At 29.9% G+C, this 16,767-nt stretch overlaps 1 protein-coding gene across 3 annotated transcripts; it reads left to right on the top strand.

Moving 5' to 3' along the window:
* The first annotated feature begins 8,315 nt into the window (after positions 1-8,315).
* LOC101488842 (protein S-acyltransferase 11-like) lies at positions 8,316-16,045 on the top strand. 3 transcript variants are annotated; one of them, XM_004513536.4, is made up of 4 exons: positions 8,316-8,473; positions 10,080-10,302; positions 13,450-13,748; positions 15,449-16,045. In XM_004513536.4, exons 1-4 carry the CDS (start codon positions 8,453-8,455, stop codon positions 15,938-15,940), a joined length of 1,035 nt encoding a protein of 344 aa, XP_004513593.1. In that variant the 5' UTR covers positions 8,316-8,452; the 3' UTR covers positions 15,941-16,045. The 3 variants fall into 3 exon arrangements, with proteins under 3 accessions (XP_004513593.1, XP_004513594.1, XP_027186004.1); XM_004513537.4 differs by having other exon boundaries at positions 8,320-8,473; positions 10,032-10,302; XM_027330203.2 differs by having other exon boundaries at positions 8,327-8,473; positions 10,070-10,302.
* Positions 16,046-16,767: the final 722 nt, after the last annotated feature.

The following is a 16,767-nucleotide window of genomic DNA, read 5'->3' as shown; positions in this document are numbered from 1 at the left end:
TCTAAACAAATTTAGTCTCATTGTTGTTTGTTCTAACGTTTTTAAAAAAAATGTTATTTTATGATAATAAATATGAGAATTTGAAATATATGAAAATAAAAAAAATATCTTAAATATTTTGACGCTTGAAAATATATACACGGGAACACGAGATATATGGTTGTATAAAAAAATGAAGGGTAAGCATTTTAAATAATACACATTTGATTGACCTCAAGAAAAGTGATTACACAAGATATACGTCATCATTGTTATCGTCGTCCTTTTTCTAAACAAATTTAGTCTCATTGTTGTTTGTTCTAACGTTTTTTTTAAAAAATGTTATTTTTTTATAAGAAATATGAGAATTTGAAATATATGAAAATAAAAAAAAAATATCTTAAATATTTTGACGCTTGAAAATATATACACGGAAACGCGAGATATATGGTTGTATAAAAAAATGAAGGGTAAGCATTATAAATAATGCACATTTTTTAGACCTCAAGAAAAAGTGATTACACAAGATATACTATAGTCATCATGTAAATAACGATTGTTATCGTCGTTGATTCATTGAATCTTATAAGTGTATAAAGTCGCATAAGGATCGGGGAACAAAAAAAAATGAATAAAGCAATATAAAAAATTATTTAAAAGGAATTTATCTTCATTGCATGCATGTTACATTTTTTTTCTTTTCAAATACTCACACATGATTTATGCATCTTCACTCATATTTTACATATACTCAACAACTTCTTATATCATGCATAATGAGTTAATCATGCATATCTTATGTGTATATTTTATTTATATTCAATAACTTTTGTATCACATTATTCATTTTACGTTTGCATTACCACATACATGTTTCCTTTTAAAAATAAAAATAAAACAAATTTATCTCTTTTTATTTACATTCTACAACATTTTGGTATGTATTTTGTATCTTTGCTCTGTTATTAGATTTATTTTTCCTACATTAAAAGGGTGATAGAACTCAAGACTATTAAAAAAGAAGTTGGTTCTAGTAATTGAACTGGGTTGTTATAGATTAGACGAGAGATTTGCATAGCAACACAAATAAAAGATGCTATGGTTGATTAATTTTTCGCATATTTCACTGGAATCCTATTTTATTTTCGCAGATTTCTCAAATTCAATGGAACCCTAATTTTTCGAATCCAAATTCTCAAAGACATTCTATCTCACAATGTAAGAACTTGAACCCTCCCATGGTTTTATTGGAAGTTTGGATTTTTCTTATGTTTTAGCTAGAGTCTGTTTCTCATCCTTAATCAATCTATTTAAATTATTAATTTTTCTCTTTTTAGGTGCTGAAGTTATTAGATTTGAGAATATTTAATTGCATTTGTTATAACTTTTTTTTGTGGGTTTATAGTCTATGGTAATACTAGTATTTGAAGAATTTATTTCAAGATAGTGTTACACGAAGTCGTGAATGTTTATGGGTGCCGAATTTATTAAAGGAATTTGAAATTTTTGTCTGATTAAGTTTGAGAATCTTTAATTGCATTGGATGATACTTGATTAATTATGGCTGCTGATATTTTTGGCTTTTGATTCGTAAGATATTTATCGATCATAGAAATTGGATATGTTTTTGGGATTTGTCAGGTGAACTTGATGTTGATGTAGCTAAATATCACTAGAAGGAGGTTGAATAGGGATTTTGCTGTTAAAAATATTTTTCAATTGTTTTTAAAACTATCCTCTCGTAGAGGATCGCAAACCCGAGGATGATTTTTCAAACCTTCAAATTTGAGCTGAGCTAAAGAGTGAGAGAAAAATATGAGAATGACACACACAATTTTTATACTGGTTCACCCAATGAAGGCTACGCCTAGTCCTCACACACTTGTGAGATTTCACTAATGTTCAAACAGATCAACCTCTCACTGAGGATGATTACAATTTGTGTATTCTTTAGCCTCACCAATCTTACAATCAAGTTTCAACTATTTCCAAGTGTATCCCACGTGGAAATTATAGAGTGATATGAGATTGATTGATTCTAAATACTTTCTCAAAGGATTTACAAAGATCTAATGTAGGAGTATAGAAAGCATGAAGAGAAGATGGGTATTACTCTTGATAGCTTTAAGATCCTTGATCTTTTTATGCAATATTGTTATCTCTTTGATGATGATGAGCTTGTTTCCTTTTATAGAAGTCTTATGACGATCCTTCCATGTGGCAAGCTCTTTATGACCGTTGGAATTCATTACAAAAGATCTAGGGTCTTTCATTATATTTATAGAACTGTCATCCAGTTGTCCTTGGACTGGTTGAGTCCATCCTCGCATAGGAGGATCATCCTCCTTGGAACTTGATCTTGAGTTGTCCTTTTCTTTTCTCATTCTTCAAAGCATGTAAGGCTGTTTCTTTGACTATGTGAGCTACAACCTTTTCAGAAACTTGAAGGACTAGGTTGATTTTAATTTTTAAGAGTGATCTTGACAATAGAGAGCCACCCTCTTACATAGGACTGCCATCCTCTTTTATGAGGTTCATATATGCTTTTTTCATAACATGTGAAGGCTTCTATTTTTGGCTTGTTTGTTGTTGCCTTTCTGTGGATTGACTTCTTCATTGTTTTCATTCATACAAGGATGATAAATAGGTCTGATTTTAGCCTTTGCACATGTTAGATGGGTTGCTTTCAACTTTATAGAATTGTCCTCCAGCCTAGCACTGTCATCCTCTTGTCTAGATCTGGCCATTCTCGTACCTATTCCTTTGGTCTTCTAACTTCTTTATTTCAAATGCTTTATTTATTCATTATTTGATAATGTTGTGCATTTCTTTAATGAATAAAAAAAATTGTTTTGGAGAGGACAAATATTGTGCAGATTTGAAGCTTCATCCTCTTCACGAGGCCATCCTCAGGAATTTCATTCCTCCAGATTTGTATCATATTTTTCTTCTTTTTGCCTTAATGATTAATAACTTGTTTTCTTATATGAATTCACTCAAAAACATAGATTAATTATTAACCACAATCATAATCTCTTAAGTAATTTTGTTATCATTAAAATCATTTGAGAGATTTTGTCTCAACAGATGTTTCGTGTTTTCATGTTCTCATTTTTAGCCCTTTTTCCTCCTGTTCTCTGTGGTTTTTTCCTTTTCCTATATCTCAAGCTTAATGAGCACAACTTTATGGTCTCTTTTGTATTATTTTGTCTAGGATCTTTATATTAATTTTCCTGCTTCATATGGATAGTGTATTATAATTGTTCTGATTTTTATGTAGATGATATAGTTAGTGTATTATAATTGTTTTCGTATATAACAAACATTTTTCTAGTGTACAATTTTAATAATAAATTATAATTAGTATATTATAATTATTTTCATTTGTATTTATAAGATATAAAAAAAATACCAAATATATCTCCTCTGTAACATATTTTTGTTATATATATTTATCAGAGATAAATATTTATCGTGAATTTTTTTATATATAAATAAAAAATATTTATCCCGTATTTTTTTAAAAAAAATTGATCAACGACAAATATATATTATGTGTGTTTTTTATGTATCAATAACAAATATTTGTCCAACGAATTTTTAATATTTATTGGTGATAAATATTTGACCAGATTTTTTGTAAATTATTGACAAATATTTGTTCCCTACTATTTTATATTTATTATGTGAATTTTTTTAATATATATCAGTGATAAATATTTATCCCATATTTTTTATATTTTAATAGTGTAGTACCTAATTTTTGTCCAATTAATTTAAAATTATTTTAATAATAATAATAATATATTTAAATATTTTTACAATCATTTTCAAAAATACCATTATTTTATATTCAGATTTAAGTATATATTAAAAATAAAATAAAAAGGAAAAAGAAATAAAATATTTTTTAATTGATCTACAACCATTGCTAGGCACACGTTTGCTTCGGTTCACATTGGACACACGTATTCAACGTTCCCTATTCAACGTTCCCTAGGGTTTTGTTCAACAAAGTTTCCTTTCAACCCAGCATCACTCAAAAAAAAACAATTGCTCAGAAACAACTTGCAAACACCCATCCTTTATCTTCTATACCTTGTGAAGATCCCTGTGAATATGTCTGTTGCAATACACTCAATGTAAAGTTAATAGGCTTCTTTTTTTCCCTTAATGAAATGGTACCTTGCTTAAATTTTATTAAAAAACAGTATAAAATCCAATGAATTTTTGTTGAGTAACAATACAAAATCCAGAACATGTATTTGTACAATGAATGAAAACATTAGCCGTTTCTCTTATAAATTGAGGCAAACAGAACTGAGAAAGGGGAGGAAATTTTCTAAAACAATCAAAAAACCAGAGAATGGGGATGAGGTTTGCTCTGTTTGTTCATCTGTTTCCTGATTTGTTTAGGCATAAGTAGCGCTTTCATTTGATTAAGGGTTAGGGTATTATTTTCATTAAATTATTATTATTTATGTTTAATATAATTAATTATGTTTATTATAAAAATTATGAATACGTTAAGTAGTAATAAAAGTCATTTATTTTATCTTATAACAATTTTTCACTTATTTACAAAATATATTACAAAAGGATTATATTTATAATTAATATAAATTTTTTATTCATTTAATAGATTAAGTTAAAGTCCATATATTTTTTTTTATTTTTGCTATTTTATGATGTGACATCTTTTTAATCTTTGAGTTATTAGAACACAAATTGTGACAATTTGATGGTTCTAAATCTCATAATCACAAATGATTTAATAAACTAAAAATTCATAAACAAATAAATCATAAAAATTATTTAAAGTTAATTAAAATCTTTTAATCTCGGAGTTACATAATACAAATTATATATTTTGATAACTCTAAAACTTATCCTTTTAAAAAAAAATTTATTTAATTATTATTATTATTACTATTATTACTATTATTTTTGAAGTTGTTAAGATACAAATTAAACTATTTGTTTGTTTTGAAATTCAATTTAAAAATAAAAAATAAAATATTCTTAAGAGGATTAAATTAGATGTGACATCTTTTTACTCCTTGGATTTTGAGACACGAGTTGTACAATTCGATCGTCTTAAAATTCATATTTTAAGATAATTATTCAAATCAAACAAGTTTTTTTATGTTCGTCAAAATTATTTTTTTTAAGTAACAAAATACAATTTATTTAAAAGCAATCAACGCATTCACATTTTTTTACCAAGAACTACGTAGCTTTGATTTCTCCATCGCACCGGGAGATACGTAGGAGCAAGATCACACTCTTGTCAAGCACAATAATAAAAACTTTTTTTTTTTTACTCTTTTAAATACGTTTTTATCTCAAAAAATCACATTTATAAAAAACAATTTATATTCATATTTAATAATAAAGAAAAATAAATATATTTAAGTTGATATAATTTTGCACAATTAATTAAAGGTAACCGTATTTTAACGGATGTCGTAGGGTGCTAATACCTTCCCTACGCATAATCGACTCCCGAACTCAAAATCTGGTTTCAAAGACCATTTTTACATTTTTAAGGGTTTCCCTATTTTAAAATAAATTTTGGTGGCGACTCTATTGAATTCGATGAAAACTCGAAATTTTAGGCCGCGATAGCTGGCGACTCCACTGGGGAAATTTCGAGAGTCAAGCCTAAAAATTAATTGTGCATAATTTTTTAACTTTTTTTTTCTATATTTGCTTGTTTTTCATTTTCATTTGTGTTTTTATTTTTTAATAAGTATTAGTTGACATTATAATATTCTTTTATGCTAGTAGATTATTTTTTATTTTATTTTATGTTATTCATTTATCTATTTATTTTATATATGTATATATGTTTTGTTAGTATTATGGATCTATTGAATTATGTTTATTCAACACCTACACTTTTTTAAGACACACACTTATGAGTGGAACCTTATACCCGAGTTTGAACAAAACTTAAGCTTAGTTTCGAGATCGCGTAGTGGTAGCCTTCTGGATGTACATCATGTTTGGTTAGCATGAAGATCTCACCTAGAGTTTGATCATATTGAGGTTATTGTCACTTCAAATAGTTTACCTATTGTTGTTGACAATATTCTAAAATAGGATTATTGGTTCTAAGAACCGTGTTTAGAACCATAGAGCCTCCCTTGTGAGAGTTTCACTACATAAGCCAATAGATCCTTTCATTGAAAGAATATCTATAAAAACCAAAAAAATTATCTCATATATTCAAGACATTATAAATATATATTAGTTTCATTCATATGTCATGACATTTTTTTCTCTCTTTCTAAGGAAAAATAAAACATAATAGCATTTTGCATAAATTTTCAGGATTTTTGGGGAATCATACAAACTTTAGTCACGTGTTATTTAAGTGGACAATGGGATCGGAAAAAAGAAAAACTTTACTTTTAAAGTTCAAGCAACCTGATGATGGATATTATAGTAATATCTAATGTATCTTATTTTTCTAAATATATATTAGATAAATATATATCCGATAATAGATAAAAAAAAAAAAATCATCTTTAGAATCCATGAAAACTAACAAAAGACAAAGATTTATGATTTATAGAGAACATAACTTCCCTCATTTCCATATGGGTTTCCATCTGAATGTTACCTATCTTATGTGGCAATGATTAAAGAGGTATGCTAATATAATATGACACTATATTTCACCAAATTGGAATGAAGTAGAAATAAACTAACCACACATGGGTAGTTTGGTAAAATAGAAACTAAATAATGGACAAAAAGGTAAATACAATTATAAATTAGTGTAATTCATTATTTTCTTCAAATTACTATGTGTAGCATCCAACATTTATGAAGATGAAATAAATTAAAAATAATTGAAAATAAAGATTTCTCATTGACCATAATAGAATGGTTTGAACTATCACGATCTATATATTCAAAACTATTTCCTAACACATCATCAATAATTATTTCTACATAATAATTAACCATAATTTTTATATTAATATAATTGTTAGAAATCCATTGATCAAAGAAAGAAGATCATATAGATGAGAGAAATAAAGAGCATATTAATACTTATAAATTCATGTTGATAATATATTAAATCAATTGAAAAGATTATGTAAAATAAATACATCATACTCTACTATTGTAGAGTTTATGCCATGCGGTTGAAACTGAATTTTATCCACTAATTTTTAAAATATTTTGTTCTAAAAAATTTCAAAATTATATTTTTTATTTTTAAAAATAAAAAATACAAAAAATTAAAACAAATAGGTAAGATATTTTTTTCTATGGCTTTTGTGATTGCTTTATTTTTATTGTCGACAAATCTTCTTTTTAGCATTTGAGGCATGTTTTCAAAATAAAATATTTATTTTTTTATTTACTCTAATCATTGTTAATGCATAGATGCAAGACAAACAGTTATTTTTAGGTTTTTAAATTTTAATTCAGCTAAAATATGTTAAGTTGATGTGTTTAAAATATTAATTTTTATAAGAAGACAATATAATATAATTTTATAGTTTCACTAAATTTTTTGTTTATAAAATCATATAAATATTCTTAAATAAAAATTAGATATAATTAAAAGAATAAAACTAAATTAAAAAACTGTTTTATTGGAGTTTATCAAACTGAAACATTTTCTTTAATTGTTATCAAATTTATTTATATAATATATTTGTTCTCTTTAATTTTCATTTTATATTTATAATTTTGGACTGTTTGCAATGAAATAATTATTTTAATTTACTTTTATTCTTTTTATTATTACTAATTTTTTCTTAAGGGCATCTTTGCTATTTTATAAATATATATATATTTTTTCTTTCCATTTTCTCCTATACAAAACTAGAGGGTCATTTACTTTGTAAAAATATTTTCTATTTTTATTTCTTAAAATGTTTTTATTTTTGGTGAGAAACTCTTAGAGTATACAATTGTCATAAAAATAAGATAAACAATTTTAGTTCATAAAGATGCATTTTTGAAAATGATAATAATTTTTTTTTTATATTTTTATTATTTTTAGAAATGTAGACAATTATTCATTTTTAAAAGTATTTTGCCTCATTATTAAAAAAATAAAATTAACATAAGTTTTAAAAATAAAAATAAAAAATGTTTTGAAAGAGTAAACAACTCTAAATAATCAATTTATTTTATCTTCTTTTCACTTACTTTCGATTATGTCATTTTATGTCCTTCAAATAAGATGTAAAAAAAATATAGATTAAATTGTCTGAGTTTAATATTTTTAGGATTAAAAATTAACTTTATTTTTCTCAAAAAACAGAAATAGTCTCACAATTTTTTTCTGCAACTAATGTTAAATGAAATAAAAGAAACATGAACAAATATAAACCCAGTTAAACACGCATTCTTCAAAGTTTGAGGATTTTTCAGAAAAAATAAAATAAAATAAAAGTTTGAGGGTTGAATTTAGCTTCCATTTCTAAGCCAAATCGATACTTTCATGGCTTCTTCTTCGCCCGAGGTTTGTTCCTTCAACCTATCACTTTTCTTTTTCTCATCATTTTTCATATTTTTAGGGGTTAGATTATCATATTTATTCCTCGATCATTATATTTTCATGGATCAATTTTTAGTCAAACCACAAACCGATGCTATGTTAATTCGTTCATTTCATTTCTTAAATGTTTTACTTCCTGTTGTTTAGGTTTGAGAATTCTTGTGTGATTGTGAATGTTCTTATTTTGTTTTTTAAGCGTAATTGGTGAGGAATTGCACCTTGTGAAAGATTCAACTTGTATTTGTTTCATCAACATGACAATAATTCAACTGTTAGTTGCAAGTATTTATTGGGAATAAAGAGGCCAATGCATTTTTTTAATAGGAAAATTATTAGTTGTTAATTTTTTAGGGGGAGCTGGATTCATTAGTAGCAGGGATTGATTCTTGTTAGTTGTTAATTTGTTAGGGGGGCTGAATTTGTTAGTAGCAGGGATCGAATCTTGTTAGGTGTTAATTTGTTAGCAGGAGCTGAATTTGTTAGTAGCCGGGGTCGAATATTGTTAGTTGTTAATTTGATAGGAAGGGAGCTGAATTTGTAAGTAGCAGGTGTTGAATCCTGGACACAATGCATTTGGTATTCATTCGGTGTCCCATCTTTTATCACTGGGGTATTCTTTTGGGAACAGAGGCCAATGCATTCAATGGATCCTATGAGATGAAATGAATGTTAGAGTGAAAGAGATAAAGATGACATCTTGTGTGCACTATATCGGTTCGCTAATTTTGAGGAAAAGAGAAGTTTTGTATTCCATCATTGTGGGGAAAAGCTTTCAGGGGAAAAATGATTACTATGAGATGAAATGAATGTAAAAGTGCAAGAGATATCAAAGATCACATCTTGTGTTAGCTTGTTTTAGGGAAAAGAGAAGTTTTGTTTGGCATCTTTATAGGGAAGAGCTTTTAGTAAGAAAAAAAAATGATTATTAGAAAAGACGAAACTGAAATGCAAGTGTTTCTTTGTTTATCATATTTTAAATGGAATAAAAATATGAATGTTGGTTAACTCTCATACCAAAAAGACAATGACATGTTTCATGATAACTTGTTACCTGCTCGGAAAATAGTATCCTAGTAAATCTTTCACATTGATTCTTAGAAGTTCCCTAAATTAATATGGATAGAGTTAAGTTGACAGAGGGATTTAACCCCTTTATTTAAAATAATATGTGATGATTATAATCAATACCCCAGATGAAGAGTACCCTGTATTTAGATCTAATTGTGAAGATAGTATTTGAAACTTCAAAAATTTGCGTCACTCGTTTATAGTAGGTACTTTAACTTTTAGGGCTGGGGATCCTTAATGGTTTTATTTATCAGAAAGGAAATGTGGATATTGAACACAGGGAAAAAGAATAATGTATATAATATTATTTCTACAGTGCTACTTCTAGATATAATATTTCTATTTTTTTTAAATCATATAATTTTGGATGACTTTCTTACTTATGATTCTCAGTCTCAGTCATTAGTAAATAGATGACTTCATGGCTGTTACTGCTTCCCTTGTTTTTCCACAGTTTGAAAATTTTGTAGCTTCCTTGGTTGCTCATGTAAGTCACATATAGGAGCAATGTGGAGCTGAAGTTACTGATAATTATGAGACGACATGCTGGGGCTGTGGACTGCGTGTTATGCTTCCATCATGTGCACCCGTTTTCAAATGTGGCTGGTGTGGGGCAATTACTGATCAAAACAAAAAGAAACGTGATCAAAGGTGCTTTGGTTGGAGAGTGCTGCGTGATCGATGCTTTCTTACTGTTGTCATCTTATTCATGTTCTTTGTAATATGTAAGTATCTGTTGTTTATTATATCCTGCCATTATTTGTTGCCATCCTTCCTAACCAGACTTGTTTTTATTTTCCTCTCTGTCTAGGTCCCCTTTTCATGTTTTCCCTCCTTTTCCATTTATGCCATCTTCCTAAGAACTGATGGGTGGAATTCTTGAGTTGCTAATATGTAATGCTTTGATCATAATAGTTTAGGGAAATTTCTTTTACAAGTATGTTAGGATCAGAAGGATTTGAGTACAACGTATGCAAATTGGAAAGGAAACACAACCTACATAACTTAGAAAGGCTATAGAAAATGAGAAAGACATATCAGCTGAGAAAGACATATCAGCTAAACAAATTTAACCAGTTTTTTAAGATCTCTACTAAAGAAAACCCTTGTTAAAAGAAATTGTATCAGTATCTTAAAGAAGCCATGATGATCCTCCTTACTGGAGTTTATTTGTTTTCCCTTTATAGTCCTTTCAGTCTCCTACAACACTGAGATCTTATTGTCCTGTAATAGAATTTGCCTTTAAATCTGGGTGCTCGAAGTATTCTTTCTTTTCATCCACCCTTAAATCTTATGGTCTGCATCTCCAATTCCCCATCATTTTACATGATGTACTGGCGATACTTAAACAATGAGATTTGTGGCACAGTATGGTCTTCAAGTTTCACCACCTAGCTAGAATTAGTATGCTTCCAACTAGACTTATGTTTCATAATATTTGTTTTACTTTTACTTAGACTGAAGCCATACATTTCCAAATATTATTGCAATATCTCTTCTGCTACTTAACACCATTCTCTTTACGAGTTCTGCTATCCTAGAAGAACCCTTTAAAAACATTGGCTATTAACCTTAATATATTGCAACCAAAGTCATCTTCAGTTACTGTGAGCAGTAAAGCACATTGTGTCTGGTGTCCTTTCTTCTGATAATTCCTCTGTATAACATTCTACTTCCTGTCAAATAAACTTGGACATCTTAATGCATCACTTTAGTAGGTACTGTTATCATAATAGCATCTTGATATCTGTCAGGTCTCCTTTCTTACTACTAATAAAATTGAGGAACTTCAAGTTTTATGACTTTGTTGTGTGATTTAAAACATGAGCATGGTCATTACTCTACGGATTTAGTGCAGATCAAGTGTGGATTAGGATGGAACCCGTGAATTTAGAGGCAGAAATTACATACAGGAATAGATCAAACAATGGGAAATAGAATGTATATAATTGATAAAGAAAGTAAAACTGTAGAAGGGAAAGAATTTCAATCTACTCCAGAACTAAGCTCCTCAGAGAAGGAGAAAACTCTCTTTCTGCCTAACAATTATGGTTCACTCAAATATTCCTGCATAACGTAACAATGCACTCGCCTCACTATTTATACTACTAAGGCATAACAAACATGTCAACTAAGCAGCCTACCCCACTCTTTATTTACCATATATTCTTACCACATTCTTTATTACATTATACCCCATTTCCTTAGTATCTCTTACTCGGGTCCCAATCAGATTGACTATGAAAAAGGGTATGAATCAAATGTTTATAGTTTCCGTTGTAATTGGTGCTCATCAGGTCTTATATTTGGTTGATGGTTGTGTTAGACTTATTACTATTATTATTTATTATATTATTATTACATTATTATGAAGAAAAATAGAAAAGTGGTATTTTGGAGGGAGATATCCAAGACTCTCAAATTCTTGGAAGGGAGAGGCCCAAGACTCTCGAATTTCTTGGGAACCCATTGTGTAATCGTATTCTATCATCCATAAAAGTCAATTACTACCATTAAATCTCTATGTTTGGTACCGGTTTCTATCAAATGGCATCAAAGCAATTCTATCTAGGGAGGTTCTGTGGGTTTGCTGGAAATTTTGGCATGAAGCTGGCTGCAAATTTGTTTCCAAGATTTGATGGAAGAGATGCCTATTGGTGGCTGATTCAGGCAGAGCAATATTTTGGGTCAAGAAGAATGAGTGAAGAGATGAAACTTTGGGGGGTTATTGCATTTGCATTGAGAGGAGATGCTCATGATTGGTGGATTTCTTGGAATGAGAGCAATCCAAATACTTGTTGGTGGGATTTTTCAAAGGCTATTCTCAAGAAATTCCAACCAGAAGTTTGGGATTGTCTTCTGGATTCAGAAAAGGAAGAACAAGAAAACAGAGGCACCGCTGAAATTCAAGAAGAAAGGCAAAACACAGTACGGAGTGCTGTGTGCAAAGACCAATTTAAGTATAGCAAAGGAACAATCACGATGAAGGAAAATATTGAAGAAAAAGAGAAGGTTATGGAATTGGATCCAGTGAAAGAAACGAGATGTGATATGATTGAGAAATGTTGTTTAGAAGTGCAAGTTGCATGCATGTTAGGCCATCCGCCAACGTTACCATTTCCATCGCACTTAAGAAAGTTTGCAACTATGAAAATAGCAGATTGGGATTCAGAGATGGGTCGAATGAGCTGCCATCTCCAGAATGGTTAGACCAATAGTCGCCGTTGCCCAAACCGCCAGGCATCATATCTCACACAGTGGTTGCTGCTATTCCTAAGATAAAGTCTAGGAATGAGAAAGTTCTACTACCGGCATCATCGTCGTCCCAACAACCGGTCACAAGAGGACTGACAGCAGCGAGAGAATTTATTTGAGGGGAAATTTTCCTATTTCCTGTACAACTCAATTTGTCTGCTTCAAGTTATGGGATCCGGGAGGATACATTTTTTCTACGTTGTATTTCTTGCACCTTGAGGACAGTTTTTATTAATTAATAATAACTGTCATATGTAACTGCTATGTGCAGTTAGAATAGAGAATAAGACATGTTACTTATAAATAGAAGGGGTGATTGAGAGAAAGGGTATGTTGGCATTTGTATTGATTTGGGGGCTTATAAGGCATTGGGAGAGTTCTGGATCTTTCGAATATCCAGGGAATATAATTGTAATTTTTATTTTACGGAAATATATCGGTTGGTTTCTATCAGGTTGCTTGCTTTTTCTACTTATTTAAGTCAAATTTTAAAATATCTGTTTGTGATTGTTCCTGTTATCATGGTTCTTCATTTGATTTAATTTTGTGATATCCATTCCAAAAATGAAGAGCTGCAATATTCTATATTTTCTCATACATTTAATTTGTTTGTGCAGTTGGTGGGGTGTGGGCAATCTACCCTGTAGTCTTTTCAATCAGTCTTCTTTGGGGAATTTTTCACTCAATCATTACAACAATATTGGCAATAGCTACAGTTTCCTTTTTCAGCCTTGCAGCATTTAGGTGTGCTGGAACACCACCAAATATATTATGGGGAAGCTACCCCACGGGAGGGAAAGGTGACCTTGAAAATTATACACTCTGTCACTACTGCACGAAGCCAAAGTCACCTAGAGCACATCATTGTCGTTCGTGCGGAAAATGTATACTTGACATGGATCATCACTGCCCATTTGTAAGTTTCCATTACCTTGTAATTATGGAAATATCAATCTCATTGTTGCAATCTCCACTTTAATTTTGACTTGTATAACAATTTGATGCATGCAATCTTTGACTGTGCTTCTTAAAATGGATCCTTAGTTTAAAATATTAAGTTTCACAAGTTTTGACTGTAAACACAGTAATTTGACGACCTTCTTGTTACGATAGATCTCAAGGGGTTGGCGAAACGTTAGTGCTTACGGTATACTTTGGTTTAAGACGTAAATAAAATACTGTATTATGTATGACAAAATAGTAGGTGTTGGATATTGGAAATTTTGTTTTGAAAACATTGCCTTAGCTAGCAAAAGTTTGTGATATTCATGAGATGTTATGGGGCTAGAAAGACGTGGTATGCAAGAGCTTTTGTCGATGCAACTGATTCTACTGCATTCGAGTTTGATGCACCGAGGTCTTCCTTTGGTGAGCCTTCTAGGTCAAGTTTTTGTTCTAAATTGAGAGACTTATTTCAGTTTATATTTGAGATCCAACACGCTTCTAAGTGTCTGAAACACTTTCCATAGTATTTTTTGAGGACATCGGTGAATATGATATTCTAATTCTTTGGACTTATACATCTACTTGAGTATTTTTCCAATATTCCATTACAAAAATGGTTTTGCTGTTAACAAAATGATGCAGTGAATATATTGTCATGTAATGTACCCATGGACTTGATTTTCAACTGTTACAATATGATATTATAGTGGTTGTTGTAGTTTACTTTGTGCGTCCGTGTAAGTGATTCATCAAATCATTTTCTGTTGTTACCTTGGAATCTTTTTGAAGAAGTTTTTGGGTATGGCTTTTCAGTTTTGAATTGGAACTATTAATCCTTTTATGTGGTATTTATATATTCAAGAAAGTCAGCAGCATTATATGCCCCCGCATGTATTACACTTTTTTTTTAAAAAATTAATTAATTTGACAAGCCCCTTAATTATTGGCCCCAGCCCACATGTTGGAGGGGCCAAAAAATATTATAATTTAAAAGGTCCCAAAAAGTAAGCTCCAGCCCCCTAAAATTTTGGGGGCTTACTATAGACCCACGTTTTCAAAAAAATTTTGACAATTTTTTTTTTTTTTTTCGATTTTTTCACCGACAAAAAAATTGACTTTTTCCTCGATAAAAAAATTTCGATTTTTTTTGAGAATTTTTTTTTATTTTTCTCACAATGTTTTGAGGAAAAAAAATATTTTTTAATCTTTTTTTCGAAAAAAATAAATTTAAAAAATTTTTCAAGAAAAAATCTCAATATTATCAAAATATTGGGGGTCTATAAGCCCCTGAGCCCCCTCTCTTAAGCCGAAATAATAGGCTGAGATTTTAAAAAAATTATTTTTATAGGGGTCTAATATTAAGGGTTTAATAGGAAAAAAAATAAGGAGGCCTAGTATTTGGGGGCTTTTTTAACAGCTCTAGGTATAACAAGGTTTTGATTAACATGTGCTGTAAGTTTGTAACTGAGAATTCAAGGTATAATAAGATTTTATTTAAGCAATAAACACATTGAATTTCACTAAGTTTACTTTAATCAAATAAAAGATGAATTGAAATTAATTTTACTATCCAATGTTAACTTCTACATTAGCTACATTGATCTTTTTTAGTTACAGACTTATACCTGTCTTAATGCTAGTTTTATCATAGCTTTTGTAATTCTTTGGCAGATTGGGAACTGTGTTGGTGCTGCTAATCACCACAGCTTTATTTGCTTCCTAATTTCAGCAGTCTTGAGCACAAACTATGTCTCTATAATGTCTGCATATGCTAGCTTGCACATGTCGCCACCATTTTTATACTCCCTCGGACGCTTAAAGGGGACTACTGGCCGAGATCTAGCATGGAAACTTTTGAATGAAATTTTCGTCGCCTTCCTGAGATCTGCGCTGTTTCTATCCTCTAGAGGACTTGTTCTTGTGTATCTGTTTATCGCGAGTGTTTCACTGCAGATAGGATTAAGCATTCTTTTATGGCAGCAGCTCTCTTTTATATATCAGGGGAAAACATATCTGAGTAACTTAAGTTCACAGACAGATAATGAAGAAGAAGAAGAAGAAAAGAAAGATTGCCAAAATCTTGTTAGATTTTTCGGTTTTCAATATTTTGTGACGAGATTTTTGTCAAACTTCTGGGTAACTCGGAAGAGACACAACAAATAAGCTGAAACTGTCATGTTATGTAGTCAATGGTATGTGACTCTTCTTGACAATTTGTATCAAAATATTTGTATCTTTTAATATAGGTAAATAAGATATTTCAGAAAAGACCACCACAAATCCATATTTGAATCTCAATGAAAATAAGATTAGAGAATATCTAAATAAATCCATATTTGAATCGCAATGAAAATAAGATTAGAGGACATCTAAATGAAAAATAACCCAAATTCAAACTCTTGCAAAAGAAATACAAATGCAACCGTTACCTTTCGTTGTCTGTCCTGTGTATGTTCGACTAAAGATCGTTCTAGTGGTGCATGTCTTGTTGGTGGAATGTAATTTTCACCCATCCTTCTTATTTCATATAAGAGTAAGTGTCCAAATGTTAATTAAACTTTTTATGTTATACTTTATATTATCATATGTATTTCAATTGAAATGGTACTATGTAATTCCCATATTGAGACCGGGTATATCAGAACTATTTGTACTTTTGTAAAGTTCATGAGATATGTTGGTAGATTTTAATTTGTTGCAGTGAAAAAATTACGTAGTTTAATGCCATAACAAATTTCAGCCGTCAATCTGCAATTCAATGGCTATGAACACGCACATCTCATCAATTTCACACGGTACTTAATCTTGTCCGTCCATTGTAAGTTGGTACTGCATCCACACCTTAATTACCTGGAATCCAATTCTGTATGTTGATCTTACCCACATTGTGTTGTATCTTATGTTATATGCTATACATTAACATGTATTAAATTCTTTTATATTCTTTTTTCTAACAATCTGACTCCTTTGTAGGGTTCCATTTTGACCAC

The sequence above is a fragment of the Cicer arietinum genome, chromosome 4 (assembly GCF_000331145.2).
Source record: "Cicer arietinum cultivar CDC Frontier isolate Library 1 chromosome 4, Cicar.CDCFrontier_v2.0, whole genome shotgun sequence".
Classification (NCBI taxonomy): Eukaryota; Viridiplantae; Streptophyta; class Magnoliopsida; order Fabales; family Fabaceae; genus Cicer; species Cicer arietinum.
This window is presented reverse-complemented; position numbering and strand designations above follow the sequence as displayed.

Coding starts and splice junctions, on each gene's coding strand:
- LOC101488842 (XM_004513536.4), top strand. CDS start 8,453: ATGGCTTCTTCTTCGCCCGAG. Junction 8,474..10,079: donor TGGCTTCTTCTTCGCCCGAG/GTTTGTTCCTTC, acceptor AGTCACATATAG/GAGCAATGTGGAGCTGAAGT. Junction 13,749..15,448: donor TGGATCATCACTGCCCATTT/GTAAGTTTCCAT, acceptor ATTCTTTGGCAG/ATTGGGAACTGTGTTGGTGC.